The 16517-nt window shown below is 44.6% G+C and overlaps 1 protein-coding gene and 1 long non-coding RNA gene across 3 annotated transcripts in view; one reads left to right on the forward strand and one right to left on the reverse strand.

Moving 5' to 3' along the window:
• The window catches only part of LOC138774048 (uncharacterized), a 16923-nt gene continuing 406 nt past the window's right edge, over nucleotides 1-16517 (reverse strand). The window contains exons 2-3 of the long non-coding RNA XR_011360243.1: nucleotides 8958-9014; nucleotides 1-723 (exon numbers count right to left, since the gene is read on the reverse strand). This is a non-coding gene — a long non-coding RNA (uncharacterized lncRNA). The remainder of the gene's footprint in view (nucleotides 724-8957; nucleotides 9015-16517) is intronic.
• LOC138774047 (uncharacterized) lies at nucleotides 591-12438 on the forward strand. 2 transcript variants are annotated; one of them, XM_069954594.1, is made up of 8 exons: nucleotides 591-745; nucleotides 5384-5448; nucleotides 5531-5575; nucleotides 6231-6284; nucleotides 6368-6436; nucleotides 7115-7222; nucleotides 9181-9311; nucleotides 12266-12438. In XM_069954594.1, exons 1-8 carry the CDS (start codon nucleotides 726-728, stop codon nucleotides 12284-12286), a joined length of 513 nt encoding a protein of 170 aa, XP_069810695.1. In that variant the 5' UTR covers nucleotides 591-725; the 3' UTR covers nucleotides 12287-12438. The 2 variants fall into 2 exon arrangements, with proteins under 2 accessions (XP_069810695.1, XP_069810696.1); XM_069954595.1 differs by lacking the exon at nucleotides 591-745 and adding an exon at nucleotides 1917-1939.

The following is a 16517-nucleotide window of genomic DNA, read 5'->3' on the forward strand; positions in this document are numbered from 1 at the left end:
AAAGTCATTTAAGTTACATATTGTAATCGTATTGACTTGAGGAACATAGATACCATAGGGCGAATGGCGTAAACACGAAATCCTCCAAAATGAAAACGAATTCCTTTTTTTTTTTATTTCACCGCGAATACAATTTTTTTTTCTGGTTTCGCAGCGTACTTTATGAAAATTACATCTGTCATTGTAAAGTACAATTAGTGGCGCAAAAAAAAAAAAATAAGGGCTCATGTGGGTCTCTAGGTGAAAAAATGCAAACGCTATGGCCTTTTAAATAAGAGGAGGAAAAAACGAAAATGAAAATTAGCCCGGATCTAAAGGGATTAAAGGAAAGACAAAATGGCACATAGGGCGCAGATAGTTTCTTTATAGGGGAAATCCTTTCTACAGAACATGTACAACTGAAGTGGTGCACCGCCATACATAATAATAAAAAAACAAGTAAAAATAAAAGTGTTTGCAGCAGAAATCTTGGCTGTACCTGGTGGTAGAGAAGGGGTTAATCACTGCCACACTTCACCTTGCCGGCGCTGTCATTGTGGTTTCCTGGAAATAAGAAAAATCTCCGAAAATGAAAGTGAGTTTCTGCTAAATATGAGGAGGAGCCATTGTTCTCAGTCACTGGCTTCATGCTGGGATCTAGACACACGGAGTGATACCTGTGGGAGCTCTGGCCACGTCCGCTCATCTCGCCTGGAAGGACGTTGGAATATCTGCTGGTCGGAGCTATGGAGAGAAAGGACAAGAGGTGAGCGGTGACCTGTCTGTATCTGCAGTGTGACAGGGTCAGATAATAATCATCACAGACACTGTGTTGTATCTGTAGAGTGGTGCACATGGGTGAGCGCGACCCTGGATCACTTCTCAGGGTCAGAGGTCACACAGGTGAAGTGCAGTTCTTTAAGAGATTGAGGAATTCCTGGGATTGTCGCAGGTGTGAGACGCAGTGATCTCTGCTCTTATCTGACATATAGTATGACCTGCAGTGCCGGTGCAATTGAAAGAGGCGCCAAGAAGTTTGTTTACTATGGGAGGAGTGGAGAGGGAAGAATCATGATGAAAGGTGAGAGTATGACAGATATTGAAAGGTAAGCAGCGGGATACAGATAGGAAGGATAGCCAGATGATACAGTATACAGATAGGAAGGATAGCCAGAGGACACAGTATACAGACAGGGAGGATAGCCAGAGGACCCAACTAGATGAGTGGCGGTATACAGAAAGGGAGGATAGACAGAGGACACAGCTAGATGAGCGGCGGTATACAGAAAGGGAGGATAGCCAGAGGACACAGTATACAGACAGAGGACACAGCTAGATGAGCAGCGGTATACAGAAAGGGAGGATAGCCAGAGGACACAGTATACAGACAGGGAGGATAGACAGAGGACCCAACTAGATGAGCAGCAGTATACAGAAAGGGAGGATAGACAGGACACAGCTAGATGAGCGGCGGTATACAGAAAGGGAGGATAGCCAGAGGACACAGCTAGATGAGCAGCAGTATACAGAAAGGGAGGATAGCCAGAGGACACAGTCTACAGACAGGGAGGATAGACAGAGGACACCGCTAGATGAGTGGCAGTATACAGACAGGGAGGATAGACAGAGGACACAGTATACAGATAGGAAGGATAGCCAGAGGACACAGTATACAGACAGGGAGGATAGCCAGAGGACATAATAAGGTGGTGGTCCCAGCACTCCAAGATTAAAATTTCAAAAATACTTTATTTACGCGCAAAACGCGTAGGTTTTCTAGCTTACCCTGTTATGAGCTCTTACCCTTTTTCCATTTTTTGATATGCAATAAAGTATTTTTAAAATTTTAATCTTGGGAGTGCTGCGACCACCACGTTGTTACTTCCATGACTGAACTGGCCGAAGCTGGACCCGTGCACCCTCCTTCCATGAACTAGGATCCTTTCACATCCATGCGGAGGTGAGCGGACTACCACCATATTTTTTGTTGTTTATAGCCAGAGGACACAGCTAGATGAGCAGCAGTATACAGACAGGGAGGATAGATAGAGGCAAGAATACCCATAATATTGCATAGGTGTAATGGTGACCCCACAGAACTGTGCCTGCTCAGCACAGACTCTCTGTTATGCAACATCCGATCCAGGCATGCTGGGATTTGTAGGTCTGCAATAGCTGGAGGGAACACAGATCCCACAGAGGATGTCAAACATTCATTCACCTGGCAGTGCTGTCACCTGGAACCCCCTGAACATTAGAAGTAGAGACCTCTGTAAGGTTTCGATTTCTACGGTTTTATGATTATGTCCCCTCCTGTCTCCTCCAGCCCTTCTCTCTGTTTGCACATCGAGGATCATGTTCTGTATGTATGAATGAGGAGATCAGGCAGCTCAGTGCTCTTAAGGCGCATTTACACTATGGAATCCGTGCAGATAACCTCCAGTGGAATCTATGCACTCGCACCCCCATCCCCCCCCCCCCCCCGAAGATCTGCCTGTCCCATAGGCTCCATTCTATTCATGGCAGATTCCCACGGCGGAATCTGCACGAGTATACAATGAAGCCTATGGGACAGCCAAATGTTCAAGCGGGAGTGCGCATGGAATCCGCTGGAGGTTCTCCACGCGGATTCCATAGTGTGAACGCGCCCTTAGGGTATGCTAATAAAATAAACTCCAAACCCTCAGGCCAAAGCCCGGGGCCCAAAACCCCTTTAAATTATATAAACCCCCCTTAAAATATAACCTTTATTGGTATGGTTAAAATATATAGGTGAACAAAACTTAACAAAAAATACCCAGTACTCCACACTAGACGTGCCTAATTTTTCTCCTGATGACGTTACTGTTGCAACGAAACATGTAGAGAGGGGGCACTATTTGTGGTCTTAATTGCATATATCCAGTACTTCTGAGTTAAGGCCCTATTCCACGGAACGAATATCGTTCGTATTCGGCCGATATCGACCGCTACGAACGATAATTGTCCCGTGCTTGCTTACATCTCTGCCTGCGCCATAGACTCTATGTATTTGGTCAGTAACAAAATTTCATCTCAATACTTTGTTATATATCCTTTGTTGGCAATGACAGAGGTCAAACGTTTTCTGTAAGTTTTCACAAGGTTGGCACACACTGTTGTTGGTATGTTGGCCCATTCCTCCATGCAGATCTCCTCTAGATCAGTGATGTTTTGGGGCTGTCGCTTGGCAACACGGACTTTCAACTCCGTCCAAAGGTTTTCTATAGGGCTGAGATCTGGAGACTGGCTAGGCCACTCCAGGCCCTTGAAATGCTTCTTACGATGCCACTCCTTTGTTGCCCTGGTGGTATGCTTTGGATCATTGTCATGTTGAAAGACCCAGTCACGTTTCATCTTCAATGCCCTTGCTGATGGAAGGAGGTTTGCACTCTAAATCTCACGATACATGGCCCCATTTATTCTTTCATGTACCTGGACCAGTCGTCCTGGCCCCTTTGCAGAGAAACAGCCCCAAAGCATGATGTTTCCACCCCCATGCTTTACAGTAGGTATGGTGTTTGATGGATGCAACTCAATATTCTTTTTCCTCCAAACACGACAAGTTGTGTTTCTACCAAACAGTTCCACTTTGGTTTCATCAGACCATGGGACATTCTCCCAATACTCTTCTGGATTATCCAAATGCTCTCTAACAAACTTCAGACGGGCCCGGACATGTACTGGCTTAAGCAGTGGGACACGTCTGGCACTGCAGGATCTGAGTCCCTGACGGCGTAGTGTGTTACTGATGGTAGGCTTTGGTACATTGGTCCCAGCTCTCTGCAGTTCATTCACTAGGTCCCCCGCGTGGTTCTGGGATTTTTGCTCACCGTTCTGGAGATCATTTTGACCCCACGGGGTGAGATTTTGCATAGAGCCCCAGATCAAGGGAGATTATCAGTGGTCTTGTATGTCTTCCATTTTCTAATTATTGCTCCCACAGTTGATTTCTTCACTCCAAGCTGGTTGCCTATTGCACATTCAGTCTTCCCAGCCTGGTGCAGGGCTACAATTTTGTTTCTGGTGTCCTTTGACAGCTCTTTGGTCTTCACCATAGTGGAGTTTGAAGTCTGACTGTTTGAGGGTGTGCACAGGTCTTTTTATACTGATAACAAGTTTAAACATGTGCCATTACTACAGGTAATGAGTGGAGGAAAGAGGAGACTCTTAAAGAAGAAGTTACAGGTCAGCGAGAGCCAGAAATCTTGATTGTTTGTAGGTGACCAAATATTTAATTTTCCACCATAATTTGCAAATAAATTCTTACAAAATCAAACAATGTGATTTTCTGGATTTGTTTTCTCATAGTTGAGGTCAACCTATGATGTAAATTACAGACGCCTCTCTCATCTTTTTAAGTGGGAGAATTTGCACTATTGGTGACTGACTAAATACTTTTTTTCCCCACTGTATTAGGGCCTTTAGCCTTAAAGTGTCACTGTCGTATTTTTATTTTTTGCAGAAATCAATAGTCCAGGTGATTTTAAGAAACTTTTTAATTGGATTTATTAGGCAAATATGCCATTATCTGCATTCAAAAAAACTTTTACCGGGTCCCCTCCTCCCTCCTCTCTCTCATCCACTGCTCATTATCAGGTAATCTCATCTTGTTGCATCAGTTGGGCACTGTCTGTTCTATGAAGAGGGGAGGAGGGAGATTAGTTGCCAGCAGAGAACAAAGGATTACACAGTGGGGTTGTGTGAAAGCCGGTATTCAGAGGTCAGAGCTGACCTCAGAGGAGATAGCACGGTGATGTAGCTGTAAATTAACTCTGTGTTGTCCTGTTTTGGTTCCTCATCTCCCTCCACCCCTCCACTCTCTCTATAGAGAACAATGAAGACAGGGGGGAGAGCTTAAAACTGCTTTCTCATGATAAAAATGCATTTTTCGGCTAATAAACCCAATTACAAAGTTTCTTAAAATTGCCTGTACTATTGATTTCTGCAAAAAATTATTAAACAGCAACACTTTAAGGCCTTATTACACGAAACAATTATCAGCCGTATTCGGCCAATATTAGCTGTTACGGCCGATAATCGTCTTCTGTAATAGAAGACAACGATCAGCCAACATGAAGGATGTCGGCTGAAAGAAAATGACTAATACAGCAGCGATCTGCTGCCATCACTCCGTGGCATAGGAGCAGCAGCAGCAGACCGCTGCAATTTGCTATAGGCTGCCTGGACGATCTAGCGATCACTCGGGCAGCCCCCCCCTTACCCGCTCGCTGCTGATGCATGTAATAGCGCCGGCAGGGAACGAGGCGCAAGCAAGCGCTGACAGCACTCATTTGCTCCTCTCCGTCGCCTCGTGTAATATGCTGCATGGCATCTCTAGAGAATCCTCACTCATCTGATGATATACATTTGTCCTTTTCTTAAGATCATCCACAGAAGATGGAGAAACGTCCCAGGAGCCAGGAGAGTCTTATAGCAGCCAGCAGTCCAGTATGTTATATAACTCCACATAACCAATAATTATCAGATGTTGTCCGGACTCTATTAACTATCTGTATCCGTCTGTTGACAGGTCTAGAGATGGACTGCTCAGAGCCAACCAGCGATCACCCTGAAGGTATATAGAAGATAGAGAAGATAAAAAGATACATTCTTACATTCACAATGACCTGAGACGACCTCAGAAAACAGGAAGCAAAATTATTGTGTTGCCTGAGGTTTCTTCTAAAATGTTGCGGCAATCTACAAGGACGGCCATGGGAACAAACATTGTCCCAAACTGTACAGATTTCAAATGGGGGAAATACATGAGGAGTCTGAACATCCAGTGGCTTGTATGTTTCACTGTGTTCCTAACACTCCAAGAACATACTAACCACGCGTCTTACACTGGAAGTCTTTAAGCTTCTTCCCATTGTATTTGTCATTCAGTGCCATGTCTTAAAGGGGTTATCCAGGCTTAGGAAAACATGGCTAATTTCCTCCAGAAACAGGCGCACTCAAATTCCACTTCGGGAATGGTTTTGCAGCTCAGTTGTATTGAAGTGAATGGAGGTGAATTGTATTACCACATACAACCTGAAGACGGGGTGCCACTGTTTTTGCAAGAAAGGTGGTGTGCTTTTTCTAAACCTGGATAACCCCTTTATTGACTTGCAAAGATTGCTACAACCACACTGGCCCTGGGATCAGTACCCATAGAGAGTACACACTGACAGATATCAGCTGTCCTCTATATCTTATAATGAACTGCTGTTTCCTTTCTTCTGCAGGAGATGCATCCAATGATCAGGAGATGAAGAGCGCCTACAGCAGCCAGGAGTCCTGTATGTACACATCGTTATACCTCGGTATACAGTGTATGGGACTGATCTTGGAGTGATCACCTATTTCTTTTATTTTCTTAAAGGCATGGATTATGTGGAGACAGCGGATGAAGAAAAGGAAGAAGAGAACAGCGATGGAAACAAGGAGAATGGTAATGTAATAGGGAGAGTAGGGGGAGAGGAGATGTTTCTACAGATCTTTGGGAATTAGCCCAGCCAATAACCATCCCCCCCCATCAGCTCGGCCACTTCCTCCGTGAATCAGCTCAGCCACTCCCCCCCCCCCAATAGATCAGCTCAGCCACATGCCCCCTTGTATATGCTTGGTGTCTCCTGTGTAGTACTGATCCTGAGCTGCATTCACAATTCTGCCAGTTGTCAGCAAACCTGTGGGTAGACATGTCTGTAACAGTTTAGTGTCAGCTGTATAACAGAGCAAGAGATGCAGGGAGATTTCAGCTCTGATGCATAAAGAACAGTGAGCACAGTTCTAGAGAATAATCTAGGATATAACTCAGTATAGGATAAGTAATGTAATGTATGTACACAGTGACCCCACCAGCAGAATAGTGAGTGCAGCTCTGGGGTATAATACAGGATGTAACTCAGGATCAGTAATGTAATGTATGTACACAGTGACCCCACCGGCAGAATAGTGAGTGCAGCTCTGGAGTATAATACAAGAAGTGGCTTTCTATGTAGAGTAATTCTATATGTAAATGATAGTCTCAAAGTTCATCTATGAACTCTGTCCTAACAATTAATAAAATATTAACAATTAAGATATTGTAAAAAGACTGAAGTTTTGTATTTTCCCATTTCCACAACAGATGAAGAAAGCGCCAGCACTTCCAGCAGCCAGAACTCCATTACTTTGAATGTAGCAACCAATACAAGTGGAAGTCAAGATCTGTCCCCAAACAGAAACCTCTCTGAAGGTACCAGAATAATCCCCTTCTTTATACTGTATCCACGAAGCAATAGACATCAGATGTACCTGGGCCCAAGTCTCTCCGCATGATAATAGATCAGTAACTAGAACTGGGGATGGAAGCAACAATGCAGACTTTGTATAGTATACTGTACATGTTATATACAGCTATATACTTTGCAGCTGTGTAGCCATTTGTCCCATAACAGCAGATCTCAGCTGTGTCTACAGCTGTGTTGTTTCTATCCAGTAAGTCGTCTCTGTCTCTCTGTGGCGTCTCACTATGGTCATGGTCCATAGGAAATCTTTTAAAATTCAATTTGAGTGAAACTTAAGAAATAATCAGAAAAGGAGTCCTTAAAGTGACTCTGTACCCACAATCTGACCCCGCAAACTGCTTGTACCATCAGATAGCTGCTTTTAATCCAAGATCTGTCCTGGGGTCCATTCGGCAGGTGATGCAGTTATGGTCCTAAAAAACAACTTTTAAACTGGCAGCCCCGTGCCCAAATGGGCATGGCCTAGAGTGTGTATGCATTAGGCTGGCACACCCTCTCTGTCCCTCCTACCCGCCCTCCTCATCATTAGGAATGCTCCAGGCAGATTGCCTCCTATTCCTCAGCTGTGTGAATACTGTGGATTGTTAAGACACCTGTGCAATGTTCAGACAGGAGAAAATGTTCCAGTGGCATTCCTAATGATGAAGAGGGTGGGGAGGAGGGACGGAGGGGTGGTGCAAAGTTAGGGCACAGATACTCCCAAGCCACGGCCGTTGAGCACGGGCTGCAAGTTAAAAAGTGTTTTTTTAGGACAATAACTGCTATATGAAGGTACAAGTGGTTTGGGGGGGGGGGGGGTCAGATTGTGGGTACAGAGTCGCTTTTATAGTGCAAAACTACAGAGGGGCCTGTGCAGAAGGTGTTAACTTGTGTTATCCATGCCTCTGTATCTGTAGTATGTTGTGCTGCATAGTGCCCTTTGTTCGGCAGTGCTGGAGAGGTGTGCCGTGCAGTATGGCAGTGCTGGAGAGGTGTGCCGTGCTGTATGGCAGTGCTGGAGAGGTGTGCCGTGCTGTATGGCAGTGCTGGAGAGGTGTGCCGTGCTGTATGGCAGTGCTGGAGAGGTGTGCCGTGCTGTATGGCAGTGCTGGAGAGGTGTGTCGTGCTGTATGGCAGTGCTGGAGAGGTGTGCCGTGCTGTTTGGCAGTGCTGGAGAGGTGTGCCGTGCTGTATGGCAGTGCTGGAGAGGTGTGCCGTGCTGTATGGCAGTGCTGGAGAGGTGTGCCGTGCTGTATGGCAGTGCTGCAGAGGTGTGCCGTGCTGTATGGCAGTGCTGGAGAGGTGTGTCGTGCTGTATGGCAGTGCTGGAGAGGTGTGTCGAGCTGTTTGGCAGTGCTGGAGAGGTGTGTCGAGCTGTTTGGCAGTGCTGGAGAGGTGTGCCGTGCTGTATGGCAGTGCTGGAGAGGTGTGTTGTGCTGCACGTTGCTGTGGTTTAGCTACACTGCTTGGTATTTGGTTGGTTCTGCTGTGAGCACTATGGGCACTGCATGGTGATATATGGCATTTTGCTGCAGTCTCTTAGCTGTTACCAGTATCACCATGGATTGGCTGGAGTCGCCTGAATAGAAACAGTTTGAGAAGCTTTGTTCCAGCAGACCTCACCTCTAACAAGTGTTTATTTTCACCCACTATTATATGTTCTATTGATAATATAGCATTGCCATGTAAAACGTGAGTTTGTACCTGCATTTCTGTCTCCCAAGATACCTAGAGGCTTCTTCTGTGGGCGACTACCTAGATCTTTTAAAAAAAGAAAAAAAAAATCAAAACGTATTCCATGTAGTCACCTGCGAAACACATCTCTTGTTGCCAGGCAACATCTCAAATGGCTTCCCTTTAACTATAACTGTAATACACTGAGCGGTTATGGCAGATATTTAGTCATGTCTTTGGACTCCTATTTCAGAGCTATGTTGCATTGTAACAAAGACGGAGGATAAGGAATGTATTCAGATTTCACTAACACGAAGCAACAGTAAAAATTCAACTAAGACGCATAAGAGAAAGAGTTCCGGTGAAGCAGATCAAGAGACTATGGTAAGAAGATGCAATATATCCTATAGTATGTCTCAGTGTCTGGTCCTCAGGATGTGGAGCATAGATAATCCTTACATGAGAATGTTGCTGCCACCATGAAGAAGCTGGAGCGGCAACAGCTAAAAGATTCCTGAATATGTCTGAACGCTCACCAGATGACGCCTTATTATCTTGGTATTGATGCTGCCAGGGCTTCCTGTTGGTAGGATTTTCTATATAAAGGACTATCAGCTGTGCATCATACGAAGCATGACCTGGTATGTGTTTCTTACTGTGTCCCTGTGTATAGGAGAGTGCAGCTGACTATGCTTTTCTATAAAATATGTCCCCTAGAAATTTGTGTCTGGATACCATAAATACTATTCAAGCAAAGGGTTAACAAATCATCCCATTTCTCAAGCCAATAAATTAATGCTTAAAGGATAACTGACAGCACAGATATGCATATATAGGGTTCTGGATATGCATATATCTGTGCGGCCAGTTTCCCATTACCGATTACATGAGCAGTGAGTACTTACCTTCCATGCTGCTCTGTGATCTGGCGTGTTCATGAAAAATCATCTTTAACCCCTTAAGAACAGAGCTTTGTTTTTTTTTGCCTCCTTGTGCTTAAAAGGCCATAATCAGATGCATCTGTCAACTTTGACAACTGCATCTGATTACTTTATTAGCGGGCACGGCGATCGGACCGTGCCTGCTAATAGCCGCGGTCCCGGGCTACATGCGGCACCTGGGACCGTCAGTCACCGTGCTGCCCCCTCTGAACTCCCCAAGGCGGCCACAGGGCGTAAATATACGCCCTGTGTCGTTAAGGGGTTAACCCAAGCTGACAGTGTCACAGAGGTGTGTCTGTGATCACAGTCAGCACCCACACAGCCTCAGCCCGCCCCTCTTTCCAGCCAATGCTGTATCTTCAGGCTGCTGCCTGCCTCCTCCAGAATGATTGACAGCAGGGGCCGACCTGAAGATACAGCTGCAGCCAGAGGGCGGGCTATGGCTGGCGGGGGCTGAACATGTCCTCTGTGACACTGTCAGCCTGGGATAAAGATAGTTTTTCATGAACATGCCGGTTCACAGAGCAGCATGGAAGGTAAGTACGCACTGCTCGTGTGATCGGCAATGGAAAACAGGCAGCACGGATGTATGCATTTGGCAGTTTCCCTTTAATGTTTATTACTTGGAATAACATGGTGCATTTATGTTACAAATTAATTTATCAGTGATCAATGAGATGAGGAGCTAAATCTACAAGAACGTGACCCCTTACATCATACAGTCACTTTAAGTATACACTGAATACAGTGAAACCTTGGATTGCAAGTAACTTGGTTTCAGAGCGTTTTGCAAGACAAGCTAATGATTTTTTTTTTTTTTTTTTTTAATTGTAACTCTGTAAACTAACAAGATTCCTTAATATGAGCCCCGTGTCCCCATCCTGATACTGTACTGAGTATGAAGCCCTCTCACTTTAACCCTGTTCAACTCTGCTGGTAATCGGATGCCTTCCGGCTCTCCTCCGATGCCCGTCCGCGTCACTGCTGCTTCTTTCTGACCCCTGAATTAACCCCTTCGCTGATAGCTGCTTCAGGCAGCCGGCACTAAAACCAGCAGGTAGGCAGCCACCTGGGGAGTTGTATGTGGAGGGAGAGTTAACTGATGAACCCCCTTCTTTACTGATAGTGTTCTTTATTGATAAAGAAAACCTAACCTTTATTTTTGGGTTGTGGAATAAATATTATGTGTTTCAAATATTTCTTTTTTTCAAAAATTTGCTTTGATAAACAAGTAATTTGTATCACAAGGACATCCCCAGAGCGAATTATGCTTGTAATCCAAGGTTTCACTGTACAGGTAATCTCAGCCACTAGATGGCACCAGAGTGCAGCACAATTAATGACAGCTGGAACTTTTTTTTGTCAACTTAAAGGGGAACTCTGGTCAAATGTGAAAATCCAACCGCAGCACCACCAGCTCACTGTGAGCCTCTGATCTACAGTACCAAAATTCCAGTTCCTGTGACATCACAACCCAGCATGAACTACCTGCTCAGCCAGTCAGTAACTGGTGCAACCTCACATACAACTACGAAGAAGCAATAGCATATGGCAATAATACTATTATATCCTTCAAGAAGACATGTTTCCCTTGGAAGCACACACATGCCAGAATGTATTACCAGTTCGTACCAATTGTTCGTTTCTCTTGGTTGTCACTGTACCATCTGATGGGACCATTTGTTTCTTCCTAATTAACAATATTTCCATTGGTTGTAAGGTGCCTATATTTTGTATTATTAAGTAATATATATGTTTAATAGAAACATTTTCAATAAAAATATTGAAACAGAAACATTGTTTTCACTGCTACAAAGTTCCAGCAGTCATCCCTTTGTGCTGCACTCTGGTGCCATCTAGTGGCTGAGCTTGGTTACCTACATACAGTAACTATATGGTGTACCGCATCACAATCTCACAGGTTTAGCTTCTCATTTCACTGATGAATTCAATTGTACCATAAATGCACCATTTTATTCAGAGTAAATAAACAGTAGGCGTTCATGTATTGACTCTCTGAAATATGGGATGATTTGTTAACCCTTTGGGTTATAATTTGTTATATAACACGTTCTTTCAGCTAGAGGGGAGTAATTTGGTGGCTGTCTTTTCACTCCCCTCCTTCTGTGTGATCATCATCTGTAACACGTTAGTAATCTACTTTATTAACCAAAGTGACTACTTCCCTCAGGGGCCACTAGGGGTCTCCCTTCTCAGTAAATACCAGTGTACATACTGCTGAATGTCCACAGTGCCGGGGTGTAACCTCTCCATCCTTCAGCTTGTGGGCAGTAGCAGCTGTAGTTCAGTGTTTAGTGTAACCCTTTCCTTGCTGATGCAAACAATTTATCCCAATCTACAGATCAGAGTAACCGGGATTTATCTTTCTCACTGCAGAACAAACGTAAAGTTGTCTGAGGACGCATCTCCATCCAAGCTATCCTCCCTGGCTGAGAATGTGACCGAATTCTCAAAAGCTTTTTTTTTTTTTTTGGAATTGGAAGAAGCCGGATGTTGGTAACTTCCTCAATGAAGGATATGTTCACAGGTCCTGATGAATTTCACAAAAAATAAAATAAAAATGTTAAAAACGATGACTCATTGGGACACATGCATTGTGCGGCTGAGTGTGCACGTTTTTGCAATGGTAATAGAGGAGACTATGGCGGCTGGATATGTTTGACCCTTTAAATGGGAAAAAAAGTTGACTAAATAAGCATGTGTAGGTGGAGCGCTGGTCTTGGCACTGATCAAAGCGTAACACAAGAACGTACGTGTAATATGTATAAATATGAAGAGTTTTGTTATATGTCCCTTTGACCAAGGACCCAAAAAGATCAAGAACTTCAGCTCCAAATGTGTTTTGCCGCCAGCCCACCAAAAATATATATAGTAAAAAAAAAACTCTGAGGCATGACAGGCTTAGATACAGTACGCCCCTCATCTGCACATTGTCCCTGGATATACATCAGCCCTGCAACAAATCATTTACACATCATTAAACTCAGATAAAAGTGGATCTGTGACTAATACCGCACTACACTAATAGCGCTGTATAATGCCAAATAATGCCTCCATGCTGGTACAATTTATCTCTGTAAGACTTGGAAGTATTACTGTCCTCCTTTGAGGCCCCATAGTAGGAGCGCTCCTTTTTGTCGACTACATAGTATCAGTGCTCCCCCTTCCCAGCACAGTAATACTGCCCATTAGTGTCGGCATTCTGCTACAACCTGAATTAAAAAAAATGTAGGGTCTGTCTTTGTAACATGCAAATATATATAATGCATATATAACAACAGATCACAGATCAGATGGTGATTTACCATTTAAGGAAAAAAAATAAAGGTGTAATCTGCTTAACAAAACCATATTCCTAATCAATCCCTCTTCCCAATTCTACTTTCTCACTAAAAGACATGTGTAACCTATGCTGCACCCTTTCCCTACTTTCTCCCCTCATATTTACCCCATCTAGACATCTAAAATCTTCTACTCAGGGTACAAACACACACACAGTATATGCAGCAGATTTGATGGTGCAGATTTGATGCTGTGTTTAGTTATTTAGATCTAATCTGCTGCGTTTTACAGCAGTAAATACGCTGCGTATACGGTGTGTGTGTTTGTACCCTTAGCATCCATTCTGTCAGCACTGCTCCTACTTTCCCTCTCCCTTCTGAGACAGAGAACATGTGATCTCAGTCTTTGAGGGGCCGGGTTAGATATACACTCACTTGCTAACCCGGTTCCCAGGAGATGTCAAATGCGTCACGTGACCTCCATCTGCGGGGACTGCTGATACAGCATGTTTATTTACCATTTGGGCTGATTACCATTGTGATTGTGTGGCCATTTATCATTGTGGCTGAATGCTGTTACCGCTCATACAGCAAGTTTATTTACTGTGTACAGTCTGTGTACTACATGTGAACCGCTATAATACAGGAGCCAGTTCAAATGTCCCCTTCTGCTGCAGGCATGCTGAGCAGGGCTATGGTTACTGTGCCTGGCATGACAGCAAGGGGGGCAGCCACCCGGCAGTCTGACCTTTGAAGAGGAAACTAGAGGAAACTGCTGGGACTTGTAGTAAGAGAAGTGCCTGCATCGGCCAGACAGAGAAGCTGGAACATTGGACCGGAGTGGCGATGAGTATGTCATGACAATCAATGTTTGAATTTTTTTTTATGGGACTACCTGGATAACCCCTTTACCTCACTGGCAGCAAATGACATTGTGACGGGGCAACAAGAGGTTAAAACTTGTCTCGAGGTTGTGTGTAGTTTTGCTACTGAGCACCATTCACGTCAATAAAACAGAGTTGCAAAACCCCTCCTCAACTAGAGACAAGAGTCGTGCTAGTTCTAGGAGAAAGTGGCCATGCAGTGGCGCAGGCCCGGATAGTTAAATGCTGTGGCGCCCTGACTGACTAAGAAGCCACTGGCTTCCAGCCCTGCCATTCTCTCTAGTGACTGGGGGCACCATTGCACCTCCAGCCACCAGAGGCCGCTCTCTGTCCCAGCTTCCTGACGTCACTCGTGTGCTTCAGAGGTGGGAGAAAGAAGGAAGGCCGGAGGACTTCACCTGGCCAGGTGAGTATGTTAAGGTTTTTTGCTATGGGGCCCAATGAATCCTAGCTTCTTGGCCATGTTTTTCTGTTTTTGCCTGGATAACTCCTTATAATGTAAAATTGTAAAGACTTTAAACATCCGACCATCTACAGAACATGATATCATAAAGATTAAGGAATCCATGAGATCAGTTGGACGGTGAGTACTGGATCCTGCATTGGTAACCACTGTCTGGACTCAGTGCACCCCCAGAAACCATGATCGGTAGCACAGATCGCTGTGCACCCCACAAAAAAGGTAAAAAAACGTGTAATACAAAGAAGCCACATGTCACCACCATTCAGAAAGACGGCCATCTTCTCTGGGCCAAGATCAGTTATGATGGAGTCAGACTGTTCTGTGGTCAGATTGATTGGTCAAAATGTGAAATAAGTCAGAAACTATTAGTCCCATTAGGTCCAGGACGCTAAGCCCCTGCATGACAGTCACAGAGTTGTCACTCAGCCTCCTGCATGGTTATCCAGCGCTACAAAAACATGGCCACTTTCTTCCAGAGACAGCACCACTCTTGTCTCCAGCTTGGGCGGGGTTTTGCTGCTCAGTGCTTGGGCGGGGTTTTGCTGTACCACGAGGCCCAGGCTGAAGCACTGGAGGCGGGCTGACCCACCCTTAGTGGGAAGAAACTCCAACCCATCCATGACGTGACTCCATTAGAATCAATGGAACCCTATCATAGAGGGGCTAGGGTTTTCTCCCACTAAGGGTGGGTCAGCCCGCCTCCAGTGCTTCAGCCTGGGCCTCTGATAAGGCTAGGTGATGTGATTTTACCTACTTGCACCGTACCTATATGACTACACCTATATATACTGCCCTCTGAAGAGACTGGAGCGTGATCAGAGGGTGACACAGAGATGGTCTGGAAGAAGGAAAGGAATGCTGGCAGCATGACAATGAGCACAGCTCCTTGAAAGTTATCATTTGTAGTCACAATACACAAGGAAAAAAGACACTTATCTATAAACAATATATGGAAGATAACACACTGTGCTAGCTTGACTGCGCAGTACAGGAAACTGTTACCATATATGGACTGGCCTACCAGAGTGTGACATGTATGTGTCTTGTGACTTGGAACCCCGCCTGTATTGGATGTTTACATATTTCTTATGAATACACTACGTATGTGTAGTACCGCGCCATATTCCGACTATAAAATGTGATTACCATAATAAAACTTAGCCATTATCCAGGCTTATAATCCTGATACATTGTCTTATCCGTGTCTGTGATTTATAAGTGACGAGTTGGTAATAAGGGGACAAACCAACTTCTAGTTGCAAAAACACATTCCTTTTATATTGTATGCAAAAAGGTTTCTTCAGTAAACATATCGACAAAACAGAAAAACAAAAATAAGTCACCACAGTGTACTCGGACAGCCGCCGGATAATCTTCGCACCCTGATTCGGTGCCGGCAAGTCTCTGTCCTTCGAGGCTCTCACCCTCTGGGGATCGATGACGTCAACACGTACGCTACGTTTAGAGGGAGGGGCCCTCTTTCTCAAGCGCTGGTAATACTGCAGGTTACAGCTCTATCAAGACACCATCCTATACCAGGGTAGTTGACGTCTCTCCATAGAGACAGGTCAACATCTAAATTTAGACTTATCAGCCTCGTGGTACAGTCACTTTAATTGCAATCCACACCTGAACTGGAGACAAGAGTCGTGTTGTCTCTGAAAGAAAGTGACCATGTTTTTGTAGCACTGGAGAATCTCTTTAATTCTAGGCTGTTTCTGAGCACTCTGGATCAGTATATGAGGATATAATGGTGATATATGGAGTCCAGTACCTGTGCACCGTATAGTAACCAGTGCTGCCTGTATATAGTATATGAGGATATAATGGTGATATATGGAGTCCAGTACCTGTGCATAGTAACCAGTGCTGCCTGTATATAGTATATAATGGTGATATATGGAGCCCAGTACCTATATAGTAACCAGTGCTGCCTGTATATAGTATATAATGGTGATATATGGAGCCCAGTACCTATATAGTGACCAGTACTGCCTGTA

This window comes from Dendropsophus ebraccatus, chromosome 15 (genome assembly GCF_027789765.1).
Source record: "Dendropsophus ebraccatus isolate aDenEbr1 chromosome 15, aDenEbr1.pat, whole genome shotgun sequence".
Taxonomy (NCBI): domain Eukaryota; kingdom Metazoa; phylum Chordata; class Amphibia; order Anura; family Hylidae; genus Dendropsophus; species Dendropsophus ebraccatus.